This window comes from Agrilus planipennis, unplaced genomic scaffold (assembly GCF_000699045.2).
Source record: "Agrilus planipennis isolate EAB-ADULT unplaced genomic scaffold, Apla_2.0 scaffold197, whole genome shotgun sequence".
Taxonomy (NCBI): domain Eukaryota; kingdom Metazoa; phylum Arthropoda; class Insecta; order Coleoptera; family Buprestidae; genus Agrilus; species Agrilus planipennis.
In genome coordinates, this window is record NW_020438945.1 from 168,092 (window position 1) to 190,827 (window position 22,736).

General features: G+C 37.5%; 1 protein-coding gene across 1 annotated transcript; it reads left to right on the forward strand.

Annotated features, from left to right (window-relative positions):
* Positions 1-1,054: 1,054 nt before the first annotated feature.
* Positions 1,055-3,096, forward strand: LOC108738807. Its single transcript, XM_018472393.2, has one exon. It carries the CDS (start codon positions 1,285-1,287, stop codon positions 2,581-2,583), a length of 1,299 nt encoding a protein of 432 aa, XP_018327895.1. The 5' UTR covers positions 1,055-1,284; the 3' UTR covers positions 2,584-3,096.
* The last annotated feature ends 19,640 nt before the right edge of the window (positions 3,097-22,736 follow it).

A 22,736-nucleotide genomic window follows, 5' to 3' on the forward strand; every position in this document is an offset into this window, starting at 1 on the left:
CGTATAAAATTTATGCATGTGTGTAAGTGTTTAGGGACATTGCGGTAGAAGACTCAGTTTCTCTTTCTCAATCAACGTGCTTCCGTAATAATGCAACTACAGAACTTCTTACTGAAACTACAAGGCGTAGATCGTAGTTTCAGTCTTATTTGTTATCATCAGTATGAATTACTTCAGTAGGAGCAAATACTTACAAGGTGACGATACACCGACTGTACTTGGACATTGTACAAACCCGCTCTGAAGGAGATTCATTGGTTTGGTCAGTAATTTAGAAAAAAAGACTGATTGAGAAAAAGAAAATGGAAAAGTTACGGAAGATCTCGAGAAATTCAAAGAGTTACAGAGACAAGTAAATGTTATGTCAAAAGAGAAGAAAGAGAAATTGGAACCACGAACTTGACAACTTCCGGTGCATCTCGATCGCGTTATATTTTTTACACAATGTGTCTGTAACCTCATAAATTCCAGCAAGTATATTCTTTTTACATCGAGTTGTATGTAGATGATGGAAGTCAATAAAAAATATGCGAGATAGGTTGGTAAGGACACCTTCTCAGACATGAAGAGCTAGTTTAGAGACATATTGGAAGCAGAAACAGGAGCTAAGAGGAAGAGGGTTAGACCCAGATTAGATTACTGTTCACAAATAGTTATGGATTTGGGGAAATCCAAAGATTAGCTCATGATAGGAAAGGTGGAGGTGCATTTCCAAACAGTCTTAGGACTGATGACCTTATAATGGTGTTGATGATGTATGTAGATGTTATTAAGTATGCGGATGCGTTCCTCCACGAGACTGACGATGAGACTACACTATACATTACTTGGTTGGGCCGACTGACGCGCCTCCGTCTGTTGCTTCTTCTGACCCAGTTGTGTGGGTGGCACGACGGCGTAGCGTGCTCTGCCGTTCATCGTCTTTGTCGTCTCCACTTCTTTGCGCTCTCTTTGTCGTCGCGCGCTTCGGAAGTAGGTTAGTGTACACGACGCTCCGTATTATTAATATTAGTGTTATTGTTGTTGTTACGACTGATCATCGCAGTCGTTGGTCGTTTGTGTGCAGCAGCAGAAGCAAGCAGGTAGTGGTGGTCGAAAGGAGTTTTGGTGGGGCACCTGGAGCGGACAGAGAGAGAGACACAGGCCACAAACGATCATCGGGCTCAGTTGGTAGTTGGCCGGACCGAAAGGCGGAAGCCAGTGCTTGACTTGAGTCAATCCAAGTGAAATCGCAACTTGAAGCGACTGTTATGCTGTCGTCAACTACGTAGTCAGAGTGTAGATATGAGCCCCGCATCATCGGGTGCTCTGGAAGTCGAACGTTACATAGGCGCTTGTCTGATTTCGTCGCAGCGTCACCAGGGTGGAAACGGTCGCTCCACCAAGCGCTACGATTACTATGTTCAACCCCCTGGAGACGTGGTATTTAGGCAACAGCAAAAGTACAACAGCCACAGCACTAACAACGCCTTTCGGAGATGTCATTCAGTCGATGGCTGGGCAGGCGGCATTCCCCTCATCTCGTTCGCAAACCCCAACAATAACAGCAACCATCACCACCAGAGACGATCTGGAACAGTTGGCAGGAAGCAGGACGCACATCACGATGGTCTGACGCGCTTAGCGGTCCATACACAGGGCGCACCTCTGATCCTGTCGCATCAGAAGTATTCGGGTAATGGACGTAGAAGTAATACCAATAATAGTAGTAGTAATGTGAGAAAATCGAACCAAAGTGTGGATGCTGCGAGTGTGACTAGTGACGAGAGCACCGGAACCGGAAACTCCGAGACCACCGCGCTTCCCAGAATCATTAAACCGCGCAAGAGACGGAAAAAGGATCGCAAGCCGCTTCCTCATCTTCTTCAGACCTTTTCACGTCACGACGACGGTCTCTCTTCCTCAACGGACAGTGGCAGTCCGGATATTGCATCTCTTGTGGTCGACTTGATGGTGGCACCATACTTTCCTGTACATCATCCCAACAATCGCCACCATCAGCAGAGAACTTTGTTAAATTATTCCGATAATTTGACTAATGATTCGAATGTTACCGGGTGTACTAACGACATTTCTGAAACGCCAAAGTTGCACCACCGTTTCGAGGACGTGGAGGTTCCGAAAGATGAGGATCCGAAGGAGATGACGACATCCTGTCAGTGCACCTATTGTAACCCGGCCGATCAAATTTGGGATGTGTCGAAGAATAATGACTGTTACTCGCCTTTTCTGACAACGCCGACGTTTTGTTTCGATTCTTCGACCCGCCTCATCACGGATGCGATGTCGTCGGTCTCGCTGGACGACGAGGACGACGAGGTGGTGACTAGGAGGAAGAATGTCGAATCTTCGACGCGGAATTTCATTGAAATTTCGACGGAGATAGTGACATCGCCAAATGGACATCGGGATCTGGAAATTAAACTTTTCCCATCAAACGATAAGGGTGTTGGGGCTGGTGGTGGTGTTGTTCGCGAAGTGAACAATAACAATAGCACTGGCAAGTGTTTGAGCGAAGCGTGTTGTGACAAAACTGGTACTGTTATTGGGAATTATAAAGGCATTATGCATCACGAATACTGATCTCTTTCACCCAAAAAAGATTGCTACACACATGTCTACAAAAATTCTCATGATTCGTTTTGACAATTTCGACAAAGCTGTTAACTACCTACAACTTTTATTAGTGTGCAGCAATCCTTTTTGAGTTTGTTTTCATAATCTTATTTTGTTTCCGCGTGTATCATTATGAACTTTCACTTTTAATTCTCAATATTGCGATGTGTACAGGAAAAGTTTGACTGGTGCATGCGGAAACGTTTCCTTGTAATTATTTCTTCGATTAATCCGAAGTAACATGACTGACTGTGTGTGTGTGCTCTGTAGATACATTACTTTCGTGTTTTGTTTTGATTCTCATTTTTTCCTTTACTGTAATATACCTATCTACCAAAAGGTGCAAGCCGAAACAATAAGTCGTGATTCTGCTGTATTGTTTTGTTATGTTCTCGATCGACCGTTTGTACGTGCTCTATCGTACAAAAATGTTAACTTTTTGATTATTATGAAAATACATACTGCAACAATTTTTCTGCATTTTGTTGTTTTTTTTCTTTGAATTCGCTTTTTGTTGTTGCTATTATTACTATTACTATTGTTGTCGACATACACGAACCGCTGCGGTCAGCACGAAGAACTTTCTCCTTCGATAACCTTAGTGGCGTAACTGTTTATTGAGAGAAATACAATTTTGCTTTTCGTTGTATGGTTCATATTCGTACCTACTTTTAAAAGTGAATTCGAATTTGACGCCCATTAGCGAGGCAGTTTCTCGACTAATGATCAATTTGAATTTAATTTTAATTGATTAATTGCATAAGTTGCTACGGTTTTATGAAACATGTGCTTGACAAGTGTTTTTTTCTTTGACGTATACATAGATTACAGTTTGCTTTCTTGTTGATGAAATGTATTTGCTTCGATTCAATATTGTTTTAAATAGATGGTTGTAATTTGACAGCAAAGAGAATTGAACATTTAGGAAGCTATCCCCGTTTGTTAATATTGAAATTGTTCTAACCCAGTTGTTTTTTTTCAATAACCGATATCGCTGTTCATGCATATTTCACAAGTATTAATTGAAGATATAGAATTTTATAAAAAAATCTTAACTAGAATCGTACATGGAAAGATTGACAAAAGCGCGGAAGAACTACTAGGGGAAGACCAATTTGGGTTTAAAAGAAATAGAGGAACGCGGTAAGTCAGTTTAGCTTTACGGTAAATAATAGAAGAGAAAACAATAGAAAAAAGAAAGAGGACGTACATAGGATTCGTAGATGTCGAAAAAGCTTTTGGCAGACAGTTTTAGAACTTGAACAGTACCTAACGTAGAGAAGTAAACATTAGGAAGGGAGTCAAACAAGGATGCACACTGTCACCACTACTTTTTAATCCATATATCGAAAACGGTATAAACATTAAAGACAGGGCATCTTCAGGGATAAATATCAAAGGGCGTCAAGATTGCAGATGCTTCAGCAGTATTAGCATCTAGCAAAGAGTTAGAGATAGCCTTAAATAAAATGGTAACGGTACTGAGAAAACAGTAATACTGGTATGCAAGGGAAGAAAAATTAGCGAAAGAGCGAATATAAAGGTAGGAGACGAACGATTAGAAGAAGTGGCTAATTTTCTGTATCTAGAATATCAGTTAACTCAGGATAGAAGGAGCAACAGTGATATAAAATAAAAGATAGCGCAAAGTCGAATCATCTTTAATAAAAAGAAGTCATCTATGCTTGCGTACGGATAATTTACAATTGAAAAACTAGATCATTTCTATTATTGGTTTCAACAAGTCTCTTCTTGTTTCAACCGGCTTAAAATTTATGTAGAATAATAATATGTTAACGTAAATTCACCCGTATCATTGTATTTTCTAGGAAATGGGTTTGATTGGGTATGTAACCTTTACGTATATTATTTGAACCATGCACGCGATGTCGTGAAAGGTGACGATTTTAATGGGTAATATTCTCCTATTGCTTCATTGCAATATTGACTGTTTGATGTTCTTCTACAATATAATTACACTTGAGGGTTTTTGCAAAAAAAAAGTTATCTTAATCTTACATCTTATTTGTTCCAATTAGTGATGATCAAAGTTGGTCTTGGTATTGATTTTGCATTTTCGCATCTTCTCAGACATGAAGGCTGTGCATGAAGACCAAGACTAAAATCAAGACCGAAGAAACAAAACAAGGAATGGGGACAATCTTGGTTTTGCTTTGTTTATGACTAGTTCATATCGGATTTTATATGTTTACATATTGTATGATAATTCGTTACTGTTGGTATTAGGTACTTTACATACATATATTTACATAACACGCTTATGTATAAGTCAAAATGATATTCGGATGATGGTATTACGGTCAGTAATCATAAGAACCGTAATTTACTCGTTGTTTTTTATATTGAGGTTGTCCGATGTGTCTGTTGCTAATGTGAAATTAATTTAGCAAGGATTTGGGGCGCGCTGCCGTACAAACGCAACGTGTTTTAGCCTTTTTTCATTTGTTGCGAATCGATTGTGTACCACGTTTCTTCTTTTTTTTGTCGATGCATCAACAACAACCGTTGAAATCGTTGCATTTATACAGATGAAGTGCAGTTTTTGCAGAAGACGACGGACTTTTGTTAATACAATTTACAACGCTGTGCATTGTTTGAAAAAGCGTGTAGCTTGTATAATGACCAATTCACGAATTAATGTCATTACTGATTAATTAGCATGAAGCGTACAATGCCTTAAAATTTGTTCGGTTTTTATGCAGCTTTTGGAGCGTTTGGAGTACAATTTTGAAATGCAACGGAACATGCGCGCGCATAATTAACACAAAATCGACCATATAAAATTAGCAGCATGGCCGCGAGTCAAAGAGCACGCTGCTAAGGTTCACTGATTAAGGCGAGTATGAATCCCTGATACAGTGCACGGTTATAAATTTTTTTGGAAACGTTTTTTGTATGCATTATTTCGTCAGATTTTTTGGATATTTCAAGCCGGTTGTGCTTGGAAGCTAGGTATTAGGAGAAGCATTCGAAATGTGGTAGTACAGACGAATGATGAGGATACCGTGGATAGAGATGGTTAGAATTGAGATGGTATTAGAAAGAACAAGAGAACAAAGGGCGCATGGAAATCAGTAAGATATAGACGAGATATGACATCTTCTCAGACGTGAAGTTTTAATTAGAGACATATTGGAAGCAGAAGCAAGAGTTAAGAAGAGGAGTGGACCTAGATTAAATTACTGCTTACAAGTACTTAAGGATGCGGGTTGTTCTGGTTTTAAGGAAATGCGAAAATTGCCTCAGGATAAGAAAGAGTGGATTTCCGTGTCCAACCACTTTTAGAACTGATTACCATAAGATGACGATGACATACCTGATACTTGATCTTCTACCAAGAGTTGTAGAAAAAGAGAAAATACAAAAATAAAAATGGAGAAAGAGGTATTGAAGCACCATTTAGAGAGAGAACCAGTTCTGATTAATGAAGTGAAAAACTTTTTAAAACTTTTGGGTGTTTCATTCCCACCAGCCAGTAATGCTGGTGGGCGGGCAGTCCCTCCGGACTATGCCGGAAGGTAGGGCGGAAGGCCCTCTTCAGCCTCGTTTCAGGAATCGTGGGAATGGGTGGGTGGTGGTTCGGGTGAGAAAGATGAGACGGACGAAATGAAGACAGAAAAAAGTGAAAGATTATCTGTGGAATATTACTGCCCCAACATTTGCCTAAGTGATCCAAGGAAACCACAGAAAAACTTGCACCAAGGCAGACGGACCCGGAATCGAACCGGCGTCCTCCCGAATGCTAAGCAATGGTCTAGACCTCTAGGCCATGCAGCTTAATGAAGTGAAGAGAAGGAGGACAATGTTGACATTCGGGCTAGGGCATAGTTTCTGTTTTAAATTCATGATAATGAACTTAAAAAAATTAAGTAGTTAAGGGTGTGGATTGTTCTAGTTTCAAGGAAATGCGAAGATTAGCTCAGGATAAGAAGGAGGTGCGTGTCCAATCAGTCTTAGGACTGACGGCTTTATGATGATGATGAATGAACTACCATTTGTCAGCGCATCTCATATTTATTTTTACTGTATTTCCCTTGGGAATTTGCAATTTTATTGCGACGCCCCCCTCTTGCCAAAAGAGCGCGTACTAGTTGCAGTTCTAGCCTAGTAGCAAGTTATCAGAAAAACTCCAAACAACATTTATAATTTTTGTATGAAAATAAGAACAAAAACAAAGCATAAAAATAAAAACGAAAAGAGGTATTAATTTTACATTGTTGACTGGCAATTCTAATGAGAAAGATGTGCTTGCGTTTCTGAACATAGTTTCTCAGAACGGGGCTCAAGTTTGGAAATAGCAACTCTCGTCTCTTTCCATGACAACCTATGTGAATCGCCTCAGGAGAATTCTGGGATTAAGCCGCAACACCTCAGGGCATCGCGACGTACAATTAAGAAAATCCCAGTTCGTGAATTAATTAATTAGTAACTGCTAGGCGTAAATTGTCTCGTCAGTATTGCAATTTGTGTATCCAAAATCTAAATCTAAGACCTAAGTGTGTAGTTTTGTTCATCTTCTACGTATTTCCCATTTAGTTACTGTGCGTGAATGAAGATAATTGTGGTATAAACGGATCGCTTCTAAACCAGTGCAATCACTTTCGAATATGACCGCGTCAGACGGTGGTGCAATTGGAGTGTGTGTATGTATGTATGTGTACTTATCTACATAAAATATGCGTGTATGTGAATCGAAAGAATATTTATTAGCTTGCTCTCACTGTAATGTAATGTAATGCAATGTAATGGCGAACACGTGTATTTTACGGGCGCGTAATATGTTTATTTTTCGCGTCCGTGTTATGTTGTTAACTTGCTTGGATATAATATATAATAATTGTAATTTGCGAATGGTTGCGCTCGATCGATTTTCCAATTTTGAAATGGAATTGATTAATTGGAAAATTACGGAAAATTGTCGGCTTTTGCGCGTCGTCCAGGATGATTTATTTTTGAACGGCGTGATTTATTGGAACAAGGAAAATGGATTTGATGCACGTGAATCGCAGTTACGGTCATTTTTCATCAAATATTAATCAATGCAAAGATAATCACTTCCGTCAGCAATGTTCAAAATAAACAATTATATTAAAATTATCGAATTATTATTAGGTTGGTTATCCACGAAGTCGATCAATATGAGGTCGGGCGGTTGGAACTAGAGATGCACCGGATAGTAATCTGTCGGGCACCGGATAACTGTGAAGCCGGCATTAGCTGTGTCTGATATCTTGTCGGGTGCTCGGTAAAACTACAAGGTGTCCAAAAAAAAAAGACTTCTGGGTGTTTCATTCCAGCCATTAATGTTGGTGGGCGGACTGTCCTTCCGGCATAAGGTAGGGCGGAAGGCCCTCTTCAGCCTCCTTTCAGGAATCGTGGAAATGGGTGGGTGGTGGTTCGGGTGAGAAAGTTGAAACGGACGAAATGAAGACAGAAGAGAATGAAAGATTATATTTGGAATATTACTGCCTCTAAGTGGTCCAAGGAAACCACAGAAAAACTTGGGCCAAGGTAGACGGACCCGGAATCGAACCGGCGTTTTTCCGAATGCTAAGCAATGGTCTAATCCTCTAGGCCATGCCGCTCGATGGTGTCCAAAAAGAGTAAGGGGTATTTGAATCGGCACTGTCCTTGTAACGCCGTAGGGATAGGTTGTTTCACTACTTTTTAGAGATTTAGAGACTACGGAAGACCACGGGGAGACTATCGTGTTTTTGGGGACGCGCCTATTATCACAATGGTGTTTCAATGATCATAGCTCAACGATTATATCGGGCAAAATTCAATGTACGGAATGCACCAAAAATTTACAATCCAGGTCACCCGCGCTTTTGGATCTTGGAAATGTATTATTTGCCTAACAAAACGGTAGTTATTACCGATGATTTTACAAAGACATTCCCAATATGTTCAGCCAGTCGGCTAAGTACGGTTATACGTAATGCTATCTTACATTGGGTAACATTTGGCGGGTACCATAATATCGGATATCCTTTATTACGGTCACAAGTAATAATCAGTTACAGTAAGTATAGACCCGTACGTAGTACCAGACTGTATTTAACAACTAAAATAGGAGGCTAAGTAGTTGAAATCAGTTTGAAGTACAGATATAAATATAATTTCCGGACGTATGTGATTTTCTATCACACAATAGAAAGGAATGCGATTAAAAAACGGAAATATTAGATTTTCATCGTTCCCAAAAGATGCCCATTACAGAGAAAACTGTTAACGAAATGCAAATTTAGGATTTGGGAATCAGGGATTTCATAACAATTTCATTTTGCTAGGTACCTGTAGTACTTAAGTAACGTATTACTGTAAATGAACTTTTTGAAACTTAGAACTTTTCATCAGAAATAAAAGGAGAGAACATGTTTTTTGACACACTTCCAGTATCTCAATGCATTTTAGAGCTCACTGTAACTTAGTGTTCATGTTCTAGAATTTTGAAAGCTTTATCATGCCATGAGGGAGAAGCCTCAATTGCGAAGAGAATTTGTTAATTTGTAAAACCTTGTTAGAAGCGTTCGAAATGTGGTGTTATAGGCGGATGATGAGGATATCGTGGGTAGAAAAAGTTAGAAATGAAGAGGTACTAGAAAGAATAGGAGAACAGAGGACTCTATGGAGGTCAATAAAAAATAGGCGAGATAGGTTGGTAGGACACCTTCTCAGGCATGAAGGTCTAGTCAGGGACATATCAGAGGCAGAAACAGGAGTTAGGAGGGGTAGAGGTAGACCTAGATTAGATTACTGTTCGCAAATAGTTAAGGATGTGGGCTGTTCTAGTTTTAGGGAAATGCGAAGTTTAGCTCAGGATAGGAAAGAGTGGAGGTACGTGTCCAACCAGTCTTAGGACTGATGACCTTATGATGATGATGAAATGGTTAAGGATGTGGGTTTCTCTAGTTTAACGGCTGAAGAGGACCTTAATTGGTCCTAGAACGGCCTGAGGTAGAGGGGTTTTAGTCGGTAGGTCCGAGGACTTCTTCCTCGGGAATCCGACACTACCCAGTCGTACGGACGGTTGGGTGTCTTTTGAAGATTTCCTCTCTTCCACGAAAACAAAAAAAGAAATAGGTTGGTTTACTACTTTTTGGAGATGTAATGACTATGGATGTGTACCCGGGCTTTTTGCGTACACGCCTCTTATCACAATGGTGATCCGATGATCATAGCTCAACGATTATATCGGGCAAAATTCAATGTACGGAATGCACCAAAAATTTACAATCCAGGTCACCCGCGCTTTTGGATCTTGGAAATGTATTATTTGCCTAACAAAACGGTAGTTATTACCGATGATTTTACAAAGACATTCCCAATATGTTCAGCCAGTCGGCTAAGTACGGTTATACGTAATGCTATCTTACATTGGGTAACATTTGGCGGGTACCATAATATCGGATATCCTTTATTACGGTCACAAGTAATAATCAGTTACAGTAAGTATAGACCCGTACGTAGTACCAGACTGTATTTAACAACTAAAATAGGAGGCTAAGTAGTTGAAATCAGTTTGAAGTACAGATATAAATATAATTTCCGGACGTATGTGATTTTCTATCACACAATAGAAAGGAATGCGATTAAAAAACGGAAATATTAGATTTTCATCGTTCCCAAAAGATGCCCATTACAGAGAAAACTGTTAACGAAATGCAAATTTAGGATTTGGGAATCAGGGATTTCATAACAATTTCATTTTGCTAGGTACCTGTAGTACTTAAGTAACGTATTACTGTAAATGAACTTTTTGAAACTTAGAACTTTTCATCAGAAATAAAAGGAGAGAACATGTTTTTTGACACACTTCCAGTATCTCAATGCATTTTAGAGCTCACTGTAACTTAGTGTTCATGTTCTAGAATTTTGAAAGCTTTATCATGCCATGAGGGAGAAGCCTCAATTGCGAAGAGAATTTGTTAATTTGTAAAACCTTGTTAGAAGCGTTCGAAATGTGGTGTTATAGGCGGATGATGAGGATATCGTGGGTAGAAAAAGTTAGAAATGAAGAGGTACTAGAAAGAATAGGAGAACAGAGGACTCTATGGAGGTCAATAAAAAATAGGCGAGATAGGTTGGTAGGACACCTTCTCAGGCATGAAGGTCTAGTCAGGGACATATCAGAGGCAGCAACAGGAGTTAGGAGGGATAGAGGTAGACCTAGATTAGATTACTGTTCGCAAATAGTTAAGGATGTGGATTGTTCTAGTTTTAGGGAAATGCGAAGTTTAGCTCAGGATAGGAAAGGGTGGAGGTACGTGTCCAACCAGTCTTAGGACTGATGACCTTATGATGATGATGATGAAAACCTTGTATCGTCATAAAACGCAATTTTTGGAAGGGTTTTGACCTTCTTTTCTTCCCAGTAACGCACAGTAGGGTTTCGTTTTACTTCTACCCCTTCCTTCTAAATGTTGCAGAATTTCTTTATGTGATGTAATCTAATTTCTTCTTTGAATCGATGACGCCTTATAAATTAATTCATGAAACCACAAAAAAAGGAAAGGCAATAATCTAGAATTAGGGCTCCAGACCAAAATTACTCGGATTCTACATAACAGGATTAGGTATTAGAAGGTAGGGGAGATAGTTTTTTTTTATGAATGATAATCTTTCAAAATTCAAGTCATAGTTCTAAACTGTAGGTACGGGAAGAGATGGGTTAGGAGATCAGGGGCGGAAGGGGGGAGGGGATGTTAAAAGTTATACAAGCTTTTAATCTCATTATCTCAAAAAATGTGTCTCTCCTGCCTGAAATATGATGCTAAACCCTCAGAAATGACCAGAAATCGATGAAAAATTTTTTGGAGCGGTTTTGGTCTGGAGCCCCAATTCTGTACGATTACGAAAGGAATATTTGAAACTACTAAAAATATTGTTTACTAATGTCTCATTTTGATAATAACAAATGACAGAGTTGCCTTATTATAATAATAGCAGGAAATGCATTATTTCATAATAATATAACAATAGTGTGTATGTAAACAATAGTTCACCATTGTGTCATTCCAAAACATTATTATTGTTCTACATTTTTTTACTTGTAGCTTACATACACATAGATAGGCAGGCACGTAAGTACGAAGGTGAAACCGATTTCAAATTCTTTTTTTTTTTATATTTTTCTTTGTTTTCAATACAATTTTGCAATAAATGTTTCGTTTTGTAATATTTATAATTTGTAACTAGTGTCGAGTATGATAAGGAGATATAACACATAACTAAATTTTTTATCGTCAAGGATTTTTGTTTTCGCATTTCGATTACCTACCACCACAATTGTCGGCTGGTATTAACTTTGAGAATGACGAATGCTTTTACTTTTTAGCCTTTTCGTTCGTAGCACATCGACCTTTTGGTTCTTGTGTATACGAGTGACCTTTTACATTGACCAGTATTTCAATTTAAATTCGCGAATGGTACACCCACAATCAATTTATCATTTGAGAAACAAATAGGTACGTGAAGTAGTACTTGATCGTTTGTTGGTATGGACAAAACTGTAACATGTAGATTATTGATTATCCTTGTTGCGTCCTTCACGTACGACACTGTCATTAATTTTTTCATAGCAAATTATCCCTTTCCGTCACTTTCATTTAAAATTGCTTACAATTTCTATGGAATTGTTAAGATAGCACACTTTTGGAAACCTTTTTTTTTATGGTCATGTCATAACTAATTCCACTAGTCTTAAATGTCATGTCTAATAATTTCGAAAGTACTTATTTATTGCTTTATTGTTCTATTCATGCCATTTCTTACTACAACTTTTGCTTGTATGTGTCCTTTTCTATTCTATTCTAACAGTATCAAACTGTTTCCACTACTATCCCGAAAATTTGATTTCGCTTATCTTGGCCTCAGCTTTCTGGCCAACAAATTATGGGCTAAAACAGAGTTATCGTTAAAAAAGTTACATTGCTAAACTTATCAAATTTGTGAAATTTACTGTATGAACTATATCGATATCCTTGTGTAAATAAATTATTTAGTGTTACAATTATTGGATTATCACCTTGTAAAATCACTTAGTTGTTCTTCTACTAAGACTTTTTCTCAGAAACGCGTGGATGAATTAAGTTGAAATTAAATCATATTTGAAGACTCCCAAAGGAATTCAAATCTATAGAGTACTTCCCATTGATCCAGAATAATAAAAGAACCCCGCTAGATCTTTACGAAAAATGCCCCTTTGTCAAAGTCATTTGGTTCTTTAACGTGACACTCCTCCGTAAGGACTTCCAAGGTACAATTGTGTGTATAATGTATTGTTCATAGGACCTATGAAAACCAAAAATATTGGTGTCTGATCACACCTCTGAGTATACCAACTTCTCCTTCAGTATGCGATTCCAACTTGCATTTGGCCTTTTTTTTTTTAGATATCTAATAGAGGTTTTCGATTCATAGATTGTTCCGGTTGATGGAAAGATCGATATCATTGAGTATATTTTAGCAATCTTGAATAAGGTGACATGTAATGAGTAGATCTATCGATTTTTATAGGTTTTATATGGATACCACTTATAATTTGCAATTCATGGCGTTTTAAACAATTAAAATATGTGTCGTTACTGCATTTTGTAATTGTTATTCGTGGTGGAGAAAATATAGTCATAAGAAGTTGATCAATAACTTTTTGTACGTAATCGTCAATCTACGTAGTATTTTTTTTTTATAGGAATTGGTATGTTATGTATACCTTATCTTGATTAATTCACTGATGCATTAACACAGTGACATTAGATACATTCATTGTGTTGGAATAATAATTTATTGTTAATTTTAATTACCACTTAATCTTTTCATGTCCTTGATTAATCTGTTTCAATGTATATTTTTTTGTACAATTGCTTATTATATGTTTGTATGTAACACTTCTCCGTTTAACAATTTCAATCTCTCGTTTATTATGTTGTTAACAAATAATTTAGTGTTAAGCATTACAGTAGTAATTCCTAATTTGTAACAGTAAATTTAACAGTCAGCTAATAAAATATTTTAAGATAGGAAGTCGCAGGAGAAAATACAGAGGCAATAAGTACTAAACCTGACTGTTTGTCGTTTAGTTGTCTTTGCTCATTTTTTTTGTATTCACGTCAAGAAAATCTCGGACACCAATTGCCATACTTGGATGTTAAAAGAAGTAGGATACGTCGAACCCCGTGGCGGATTAATGTGTTGACGTATCGGCCTCAGCTTAAAATCTGTGTACTCACCTGTATTACGTACAGTTGTGGGAAAAAGTTTTGAAACTCTAAAGGCCTGCGTACACTGGAGCTCTACGGACGGACGGAGCGCGGCGTATGGACGGAGAACGGCGCACAGTAATCGGCAAAATTTTTATTGACGGCGCGCGCTGTAGATTGATCAGTCACAATGATCTAATAAGGAACATTACATTGTGTTAGAGTTAGAAGAGGAATTTTAGAAAGAACGGGTGGAAAATATTAACAGGAAGATAGAGAATGTTGTAATTACTTCTGGTTGTCCAAGTCCAAGGAGAAGTTTGCAGAGATACTTTTGTATCTCTGTTGTCTTCTTTTTGTTAAATTTTGCTATTTACGATTGTAGTAGCTGCGGAGATAACGCACACTAATCATCATCATCGGACGCAGTGGACGCTCAAAATTAAAGAATATTTCTTTCTATGCGTCGCGTACAGTACACTTTTGTGCTCCGCTCTAGTGTGCGCCTACTTTTAAAATGTACTGTTGCAATTCTGTTGCAGTTTCTAATTATCGTATCGTATCGTATCTTTAGTAGGGCATGTCGAAAAAAAAAAAACAAGTTTCATATCTGGGAAGGACCCGCTTGCCCGCAAAGGCTTTATTGTGGTAAACCGACTTGACGCCCCTTGCCGGAAAAACTAGCCATGGAAAAGAAAAACGCTCTATCGCAACACCACTCGGGGATCATTTATTATCCAATCATTTCTGTAATAGTGTGAGTTTTCTTGTGCGGTTATGGTTAATATATGTAACACTAAAAATGAAATTAGTAAACAATTACTAAACATATGTTAAAAAAAAAAGCTTTAGAATCGGTCGAGCGAGAGAAGAAGCCCGGCTGCTTGATATCCCACCATTGATACCTAAAAGTATATACGAAAAGACAAATAGATTCGGAAAACAGAAAAACAAATATATAATAGGGGCGAATGAGGCAATAAACTCCACAGCACCTCCCCCCTCTCCCACTAGTGATTACGTCACGGAAGTCCAACCTCGGAAACGGAAATCCATATGTATAATAAATTAGATACGGATTAACTCTTTCCTATCCTGAGCTAATCTTCGCATTTTCCTAAAACTAGAACAACCCACATCCTTAACTATTTGCGAACAGTAATCTAATCTAGGTCTTCCTCTACTCCTCTTAACTCCTGTATCTACCTCTAATATGTCTATGACTAGACCTTCCTGCTTGAGAAGGTGTCCTACCGAAACACAAAATTTATAGAAATAACAAATATACAAGACTAACAGGGGAGAATGTGGCAACAAATGTCACAATGTTATAGAGAGTGTAACTGAAATAAATTCGAAATAAAAGCATGTTTAAAAGTTCAGGTAAGGGACAGTCCGGTCCTGGTAATTAGCATCATTGGCACTAGGTCAGTGTATCATTGTAGAGTCATCTTCTTCAAGAGCCGTCTTCGCTGCTAAGGTGGGCAATCATCAAGGCTACACGTATTTTCGAGACTGCTGTTCTAAACAGGTGGTTATTGGTGGTGTGAAACCATTCGCGTAGGTTTTTCAACCAAGAATGTCTTCGCCTTCCTACTGATCTTTTTCCACTTATTTTTCCTTGCATTATTAGTTGGAGTAATTGGTATTTGTCCCATCTCATAATGTGTCCCAGGTTTCTAATAGTCAGGATAATTTCCCTTCTTCATACGTCTTCATTATATAGTAGTTGTTGTTGTTACTGTGAACAACGTCATCAAGGCCAGTGGCTGATTTCGTATTGCTCTGGTATCGGGAACTGCCGATATATGGAGCCGTTTAGAAGGGAAGAGAGGAGGGTGGAAACCGAGAAACAGACATACTGGAGCTAGCGAATTGCACAGACGTTGGTTGTTTTTATTTCTAGACTTTAGATGAAGACAAGCTTCAAAATAACACCAAACGTTGGCTCGTTTCGTGGAGCAAATTTTAAACGAACAGTTGCTGCATCCTTATCATTTGAAGCGAGCGAAAGCCTAGCTGGAAACTTTTACATGGGTAATCGAACATTGAGGAAAATATGATTGATTTTGGTACAGACTGTACATTTATCAATTGTACCTACATGTCGGTGACATGTTTAACAAAAGGCGGACAAGGAGCCGTCGCGATGCGGTGATGCATCTGGCCTATTCCTCTTCGTCTATATGCGGTTGCGGCGGTCGCCGTTTGTTGGCTTAAGCGCGAGCAAAGCGGCGTGGTCCGAATGGAAACTCAGAGCAATTAGCCGACTTACGGGCATCCGCCGATTGCGGTCGCGCATCTGTAAATTTGCTTCTACCGACTCGGATCTCCACTTCAATATCGTATACCATTTATTTTATGTGTGTCGATTGCAAAAACGGAACTTTTCTGTTGCAAACGAGTCATCCTCTGTGTACAAGTCATAATTGGATTCAACTGTATTCCACATTACTCTTCTTCGATCACTTCCAGGAAGTTTCTCAGAGTATGTGTCTATTTAAATTAATGGTAAAGAGAACCGGGTTGTACTCAAGATGCTATGTATTGAAGCGTGCCTGGTTATTTTGAGGATGCTTTGAATTGAAACCGTGTTGGTTTGAAATCGCGTTTCATTGAAACGTTGGTGTTTCTAAAATTAGTGGTAAGCTTAGAGGGTAAGAAAGCTCACGGTGCAACTACTTTGGGGATTGTCTTGTATGAAATTGAAGATTTCATCTTCGAAAGCGGCGCTATGTTTGGGACGTCGACGTTCCGGCCCTCACAAATATGGTGTAGGTACATTGTTAGTTTTTCATCTCTTTACCTCATTTAAGGCGGTTTATCAATGAAAACGTCTTTGCTGGGAATATAAATGACCTTACAATTCTATCGTTGCATTGACATTGTATTCACATTCGCTGTAAATTAGTGTCATATCGTAATGTTCTGCCTTACTAATCATCATACTGTTTTACACTGACCTATGACGGTGACTGTGAATAACTGCGGCTGACTACAAACAACCAATCAACAACGTTAAAAGAATTAAAAACTACTATAGGTTGGCTGTAACGTAAATATTAATGTAGTAAATAACAAACAATCCGGGAATATAAATATACAAACGAAATACAACCCCTGAATGAGGCGTCACAATGTTGTATTTGCCTGCATGAACTACCAGGACCGGTCTGGCCCTTTTCTCTACCTTCAAATACGTTTTTCTCGAATACAGTGAACATTTAGACCGCCAAATATTTACGTAATTTTGTTATTCTATGGTCCTCTATCACGTCCTCCAAGTTTACAGCTTATTTTAAAACACCTTGTATGTGCCTATTGAAATCTAGATACAAAAATGTGGCTAGAATAGAGAAGTAATCCTTTGGACCGTAAAATTCTATCATTGCAGTGACATTGTATTCGCATTTGCTGTAAATTAGTATCATGTCATAATGCTATGCCTTACAAATCGCCATTGTATCAACCAGTGTTTTACACTGACCTATGACAGTGACTGTGAATAACTGCGTCTGACTACAAACATACCAGTCAACAACGTTAATATAAACATTAACGTAGTAAATAACAAACAATCCGGGACAATGTTGTATTTCCCTGCATGAGTTACCAGGGCCGGCCTGGCTATTTCCTCTACTTTCAAATACCTTTTTCTCGAAAACTGTAAACTTTTCTACCTCAAATACTTACGTAATTTTCTTGTTTTATGGCACTCTATCACCTCCTGCAAGTTTACTGCTTATTTCAGAAACACCTTGTATGTACCTATAGAAATCTAGGCACAAAAATGTTGCTAGAATAGAGAAGTAATCCTTTGGGCCTGACATTTACTAATAGCCTCATAAAACCCGAAGCACATGCATATGGCCACCATAATAGAACATAAAATTGAACCTCTAAACATACCCATGGTTGGTACCCATGCAGAAGTAGAGCAATAAATCAATCAGTGCAATGGCAAAGCTCTAATGATATAATTTCCTAATTACCTTTTCTGTCGAACGGACGTCGTCGTTAAGAATAATAACTTGGGTCGTTCTTCAATTCAAAATGGACACTAACGGGACTACAAATGATGGAATCGTTGGAATAATCTAGGTCTTCACACGTCGAATTAGGAAAAGCACATCTCACAAATTTGGTCATTCGATTAGCATGTGTTCTTTTAGTACCTACTTGCTTGTACAAATTAAACTTGATCGGTCGAAGAGAGAAAGTGGAGCCCCCATTTCGCGTTTTGTTAGAGTGTATGAGCGTTGTGTATCGTCAGAGATGTGATTTATTTGAAATACTTGCATTTAAAATGCAAATGCAAAATATAAAATCCCTATTTTTATCTTGCATTTAAATACTTTTTTGAGAAAGCATTTTGTATTTTATTTAAAATACTTTTCCAAACGTATTTTCTATTTGCAAAAAGGAAAACTAGTATTTTTCCGTTAAAAGTTTAGCTGGTATCGCCTTTCAAACATTACATTAAATGATGAACGAAAGCTGTTCACATTGGCCATTGAAGGTATTAGAAGCTTAAAAAGGAGACAAAGCGACATTCCATGAACGCCTTCTAATTCTTTAAGTGAACACAGTCACAAAAATTCTAAACTCCTTGGAAATGGATAATCTAAAATATTGAATTGATATTGTTTCCCGGGTTCAATGTCATGATCCATGGAATTTTGAAGTTCCAAATTGATATCAGCATCTGCCAAATCACCACTTATTGTATTTTTAGCGAGGAACTACGAAAATCTATCAATTATGACAAAACAGCCCGCAAAACAATATCCAATTGATATACGTCAGCTGTGTAACACTGAAAACTAACTAAAGATATTGTGGTGTGCTAATAAATTTTTAACCCAAAGCTAAAGAAACTATGGATTTCATTTCTTTTTCTTATTACAATGTGTGAAAGATCAAAAACAAAATAAATATATAAAATAATTGATGGTGATTTTACATCAATAAAATTATTTGCAACCCTATTTTGGCTCTGATCTTTCACGCTAAGCAAACTATTTTGATATCGGTGTCGTTTTTCCAATTAAAACGGTTGACAAAGGCAAATAAGGAAGCATATAGAAGAGATATTTGTTGCTGAACTGAAGAAACTATAACATAAAGATAGAAAAACTATATCTCAATCACTTCAAACAGAAAAACATCATACTTAATCTTCGCCGCTGGTGATATAGTGCAAACACCACTATTAGTCTAGAAAAACTCCAATATTTAAAAAATGAGAAAATGCCTGCAAGGTTTTCTTAAAAAATATATTATACTTAAGTAANAACATTTATCATACCTTTAGCAAGGAACTACGAAATTCTATGAATTACGACAAAACAGCCCCCAAAACAATATCGAATTGATATACACCAGCTGTGTAAAACTGAAAAGTACAAGATATTGTGGTGGGCTAATAAATGCTTATAATCAAAAATTCTTAGAAAACGATTCGATAAACTTCGCTTTTTAGATGAACCCAAAGCTAAAGAAATTATTTTTTTCTCTTATTAGAATGTGTAAAAGATTAAAAACAAGTTGGGCTTGTAAATATTTTGATATAAACTGATTGATGTTGATTTTACATCAATAAAATTATTTGCAACCCTATTTTGGCTCTGATCTTTCACACTAAGCAAACTATTTTGGCATCAGTGGCTTTTTTCAATTAAAACGGTGACAAAGTCAAATAAGGGAGATATAGAAGAATTATTTGTTCATAATTCATACTCAGTATTCGTAGCTGGTGATATAGTGCAAACACCACTATTAACCTAGAAGAACTCCATTATTTAAAAAATGAGCAAATGTCTACAAGTTTTTCGTAAATAGTATTTTATACTTAAGTAAATGTAGGAAATTAAATAGGTAATACAAAAAAGTATTTATTTGAATAATTTTGAAAATACGTATTTTGCATTTTGTTGCATTTCTGGAAATCTATTTTGTGTTTTATATTTGAAATAACAAATCAAAAAAGTATTTTCATTTTGTATTTAATTTTAAAAAACCATTTGGCACATCTCTGTGTGTTTAGTACACAAAACTATGGGAGGTTTCTGTCTTAACCTACCGTTGAAGTCTCCTTGTATATCTGGCTTAAAACAGTTTGTTCTATCAAGAAACTTGCTGTAATGCTTCCATAAATTCTAAAGACTTACTTTAGGTTACTCACCCCCCATTTCGTGTTTTGTTACAGTATATAAGTGTTATGTATCATACATAACAGTGACGGCCCCAACATCTTTTTTGGTTTGGAACATCCCTGGTGAAATATTTGCGATGACAGATTAAAATGGACCCGGTATAATTTACTAGGGACAACAGACATTAAAAAGTTTCTAAAATTAATTTAATTTAAATTGTGGTTACATACACGGATAGAGACAAATAGATGTGTGTGTCTACGAGTATTGTGTACCTTCAATTCGTAGTCGATATTCGACTGTTTGTAATCGATCGGTACAAACGTAATCGCACTTTAAATGATAACTTTTATTGGAGAGTACTGTGCTACCTTAATTATGCTAATTACACCACGAATTTAATTATTGGTTTATGTACAATTTCCGAGAGCTTTTACGCAATTAACCACAACATGACGAATGATAAAATTAAAATTTAAGAAGCAAACTCTTTCAAGCATTACAAATTGCGGAAATTACGATGTTGTGCTCAGAAACTCAACGGCGGAGAAAAGTACATACAGATGTGAATGTACCTACTTATAATACGAGGGTGGATTGATAAGTTTCCGGCCTGACCAAGAAAAACAAGGTTTTTAAAAATTTTTTTTTTTTATTTCTCAACATAATCTCCTCCAAGGCTGATACATTTCTCATAGCGGTGTTCCAGTCTATTAATGCCATCTCTATAGACTGATTCGTCAAGCTCCTCAAAATAACCATTTACAGCTTCGATTACTTCTTCATTGTCCGCAAATCTCTTACCGCCAAGCCATTTTTTGAGATTAGGGAACAGAAAATAGTCACTCGGGGCTAGGTCTGGAGAGTAAGGAGGGTGCGGCATCAATTCAAACTTTAGATCGTTGATTTTAGCCGTCGCAACGATTGACGTGTGCGCTGGTGCGTTATCGTGATGAAACAAGATTTTTTTCTTCGCCAGATGAGGTCGTTTAATTTTCACCTCGTGGCTCAAACGTTGCAATAAGTCTGCGTAGTATTGACCAGTGATAGTATTACCCTTTGCAAGGTAATCAATGTATATAATACCTCTTGCATCCCAAAAAACAGTAGCCATAACCTTGTTCGCCGAAAAAATTGTTTTTGCCTTCTTTGGAGTTGGTTCCCCTGGTCCAATCCACTGTTTAGACTGTTCTTTGGTTTCAGGAGTGTAGTGGTGGACCCACGTTTCGTCAACGGTTACGAATCGACGCAAAAATTCGCTTGGATTACGCTTATACAATGACAAATTTGCGGTAGAAATGTTTTTTCGAATCAATTTTTGGTCGACTGTTAGCAAACGCGGCACCCATCTTGCACAGAGCTTTTCCATATGCAAATGTTGGTGCAAAATATGTTGCACACGTTCATATGACATCTTACAGGTCTCAGCTATCTCACGCACTTTCAATCTGCGGTCTCCCAGCACTATTTGATGAATTTTTTCGATCATATCTGGAGTTGTGACCTCAACGGGGCGTCCTGAGCGAGGCCCATCAGAGGTGCTCACACGACCCTTTTTAAACTCGGAAACCCACTGCTTAACGGTTGAATATGACGGGGAGGATGTCCCCAGTGTTGAGTCCATCTCTTTTTTAATTTCCTTCGGCGTTAACCCCTTCAAATAAAAGTATTTGATGACAGCACGATTTTCCTGCTTTTCCATTTTTACGAAAACCACAGAGGCGTCTTGTTCAGCGTGCTGTCAAACCTACACTAGCAAGGAGATCGGGCTGAAACTATAGCTACAAGCTATCCAAGGATGGTACTATAGAATGTCACCTCAAGGTAGGCCTAGTGGCGTCATCTCTTGGTTAGGCCGGAAACTTATCAATCCACCCTCGTACTTTCAACGTATGACTACTTAGCCGCTCTAAGGTGTTTTTATAAAATATCTTATTATGAATTAAATAAGCTTTCTCCTTTAACTCGTTCTTTATACCAGGCATTTGTTAATTGACATTTAACTTACAAATGATGTTCAGAAGTAAGGGAATAACTATAAAATAGTTAATTATCTCAGAACGGTTATTGCCCGTTTGTTCTAAAATCTATACTCTATAGTATATATGCTGAAAAGTAAAGCTCGTTGTAAATAAGTTAACCGGAAATTCTCTATAACGAAATTCATGGAATCAAACGTATGTGTTTTCTTGATATGTACTAGGTTACAAGAAAATAATGTCGATAAATGCATAAAGGATAAATATTTGATGATTGAATAATGTCGATGCGTTGCATCTAACAATAAGCTGCAATCTGTACTGATTTAGGTCTTTTTGTTAAGTTTTAAATTGCATTTATTATTTATATGGAAAGATGGTTGAAGAAGTCAACAAGTATTTGTTTAAAAATCATATTTACGAAAACAGTTAACACTTTTGCTACGTTTTCAAAATATATTTTACGAAATGCGACACGCAAAAATGTTTTTAATGGTCCTTCTAATGAGAGAAATCAAAGGAATTCTTCGAGTTTTAGTTCTGTGTAGCAAGCACGTATGAATGAATGTTGCTACATCATATTTGACTGGTTAGTGTAATGTTAATTTTAAATAACATCACTATAATAGTTGTAATGAGTTGTATGTAGTTGCCTTCTTTGGTTTCGTCTGCTGTCGGCGATATTCAACGAACGACATGTGTTTGGAGAAAGCTACAGCATATTGTAAATTGTTCTTGACGTGTGTTTTGAGTCGAGGATT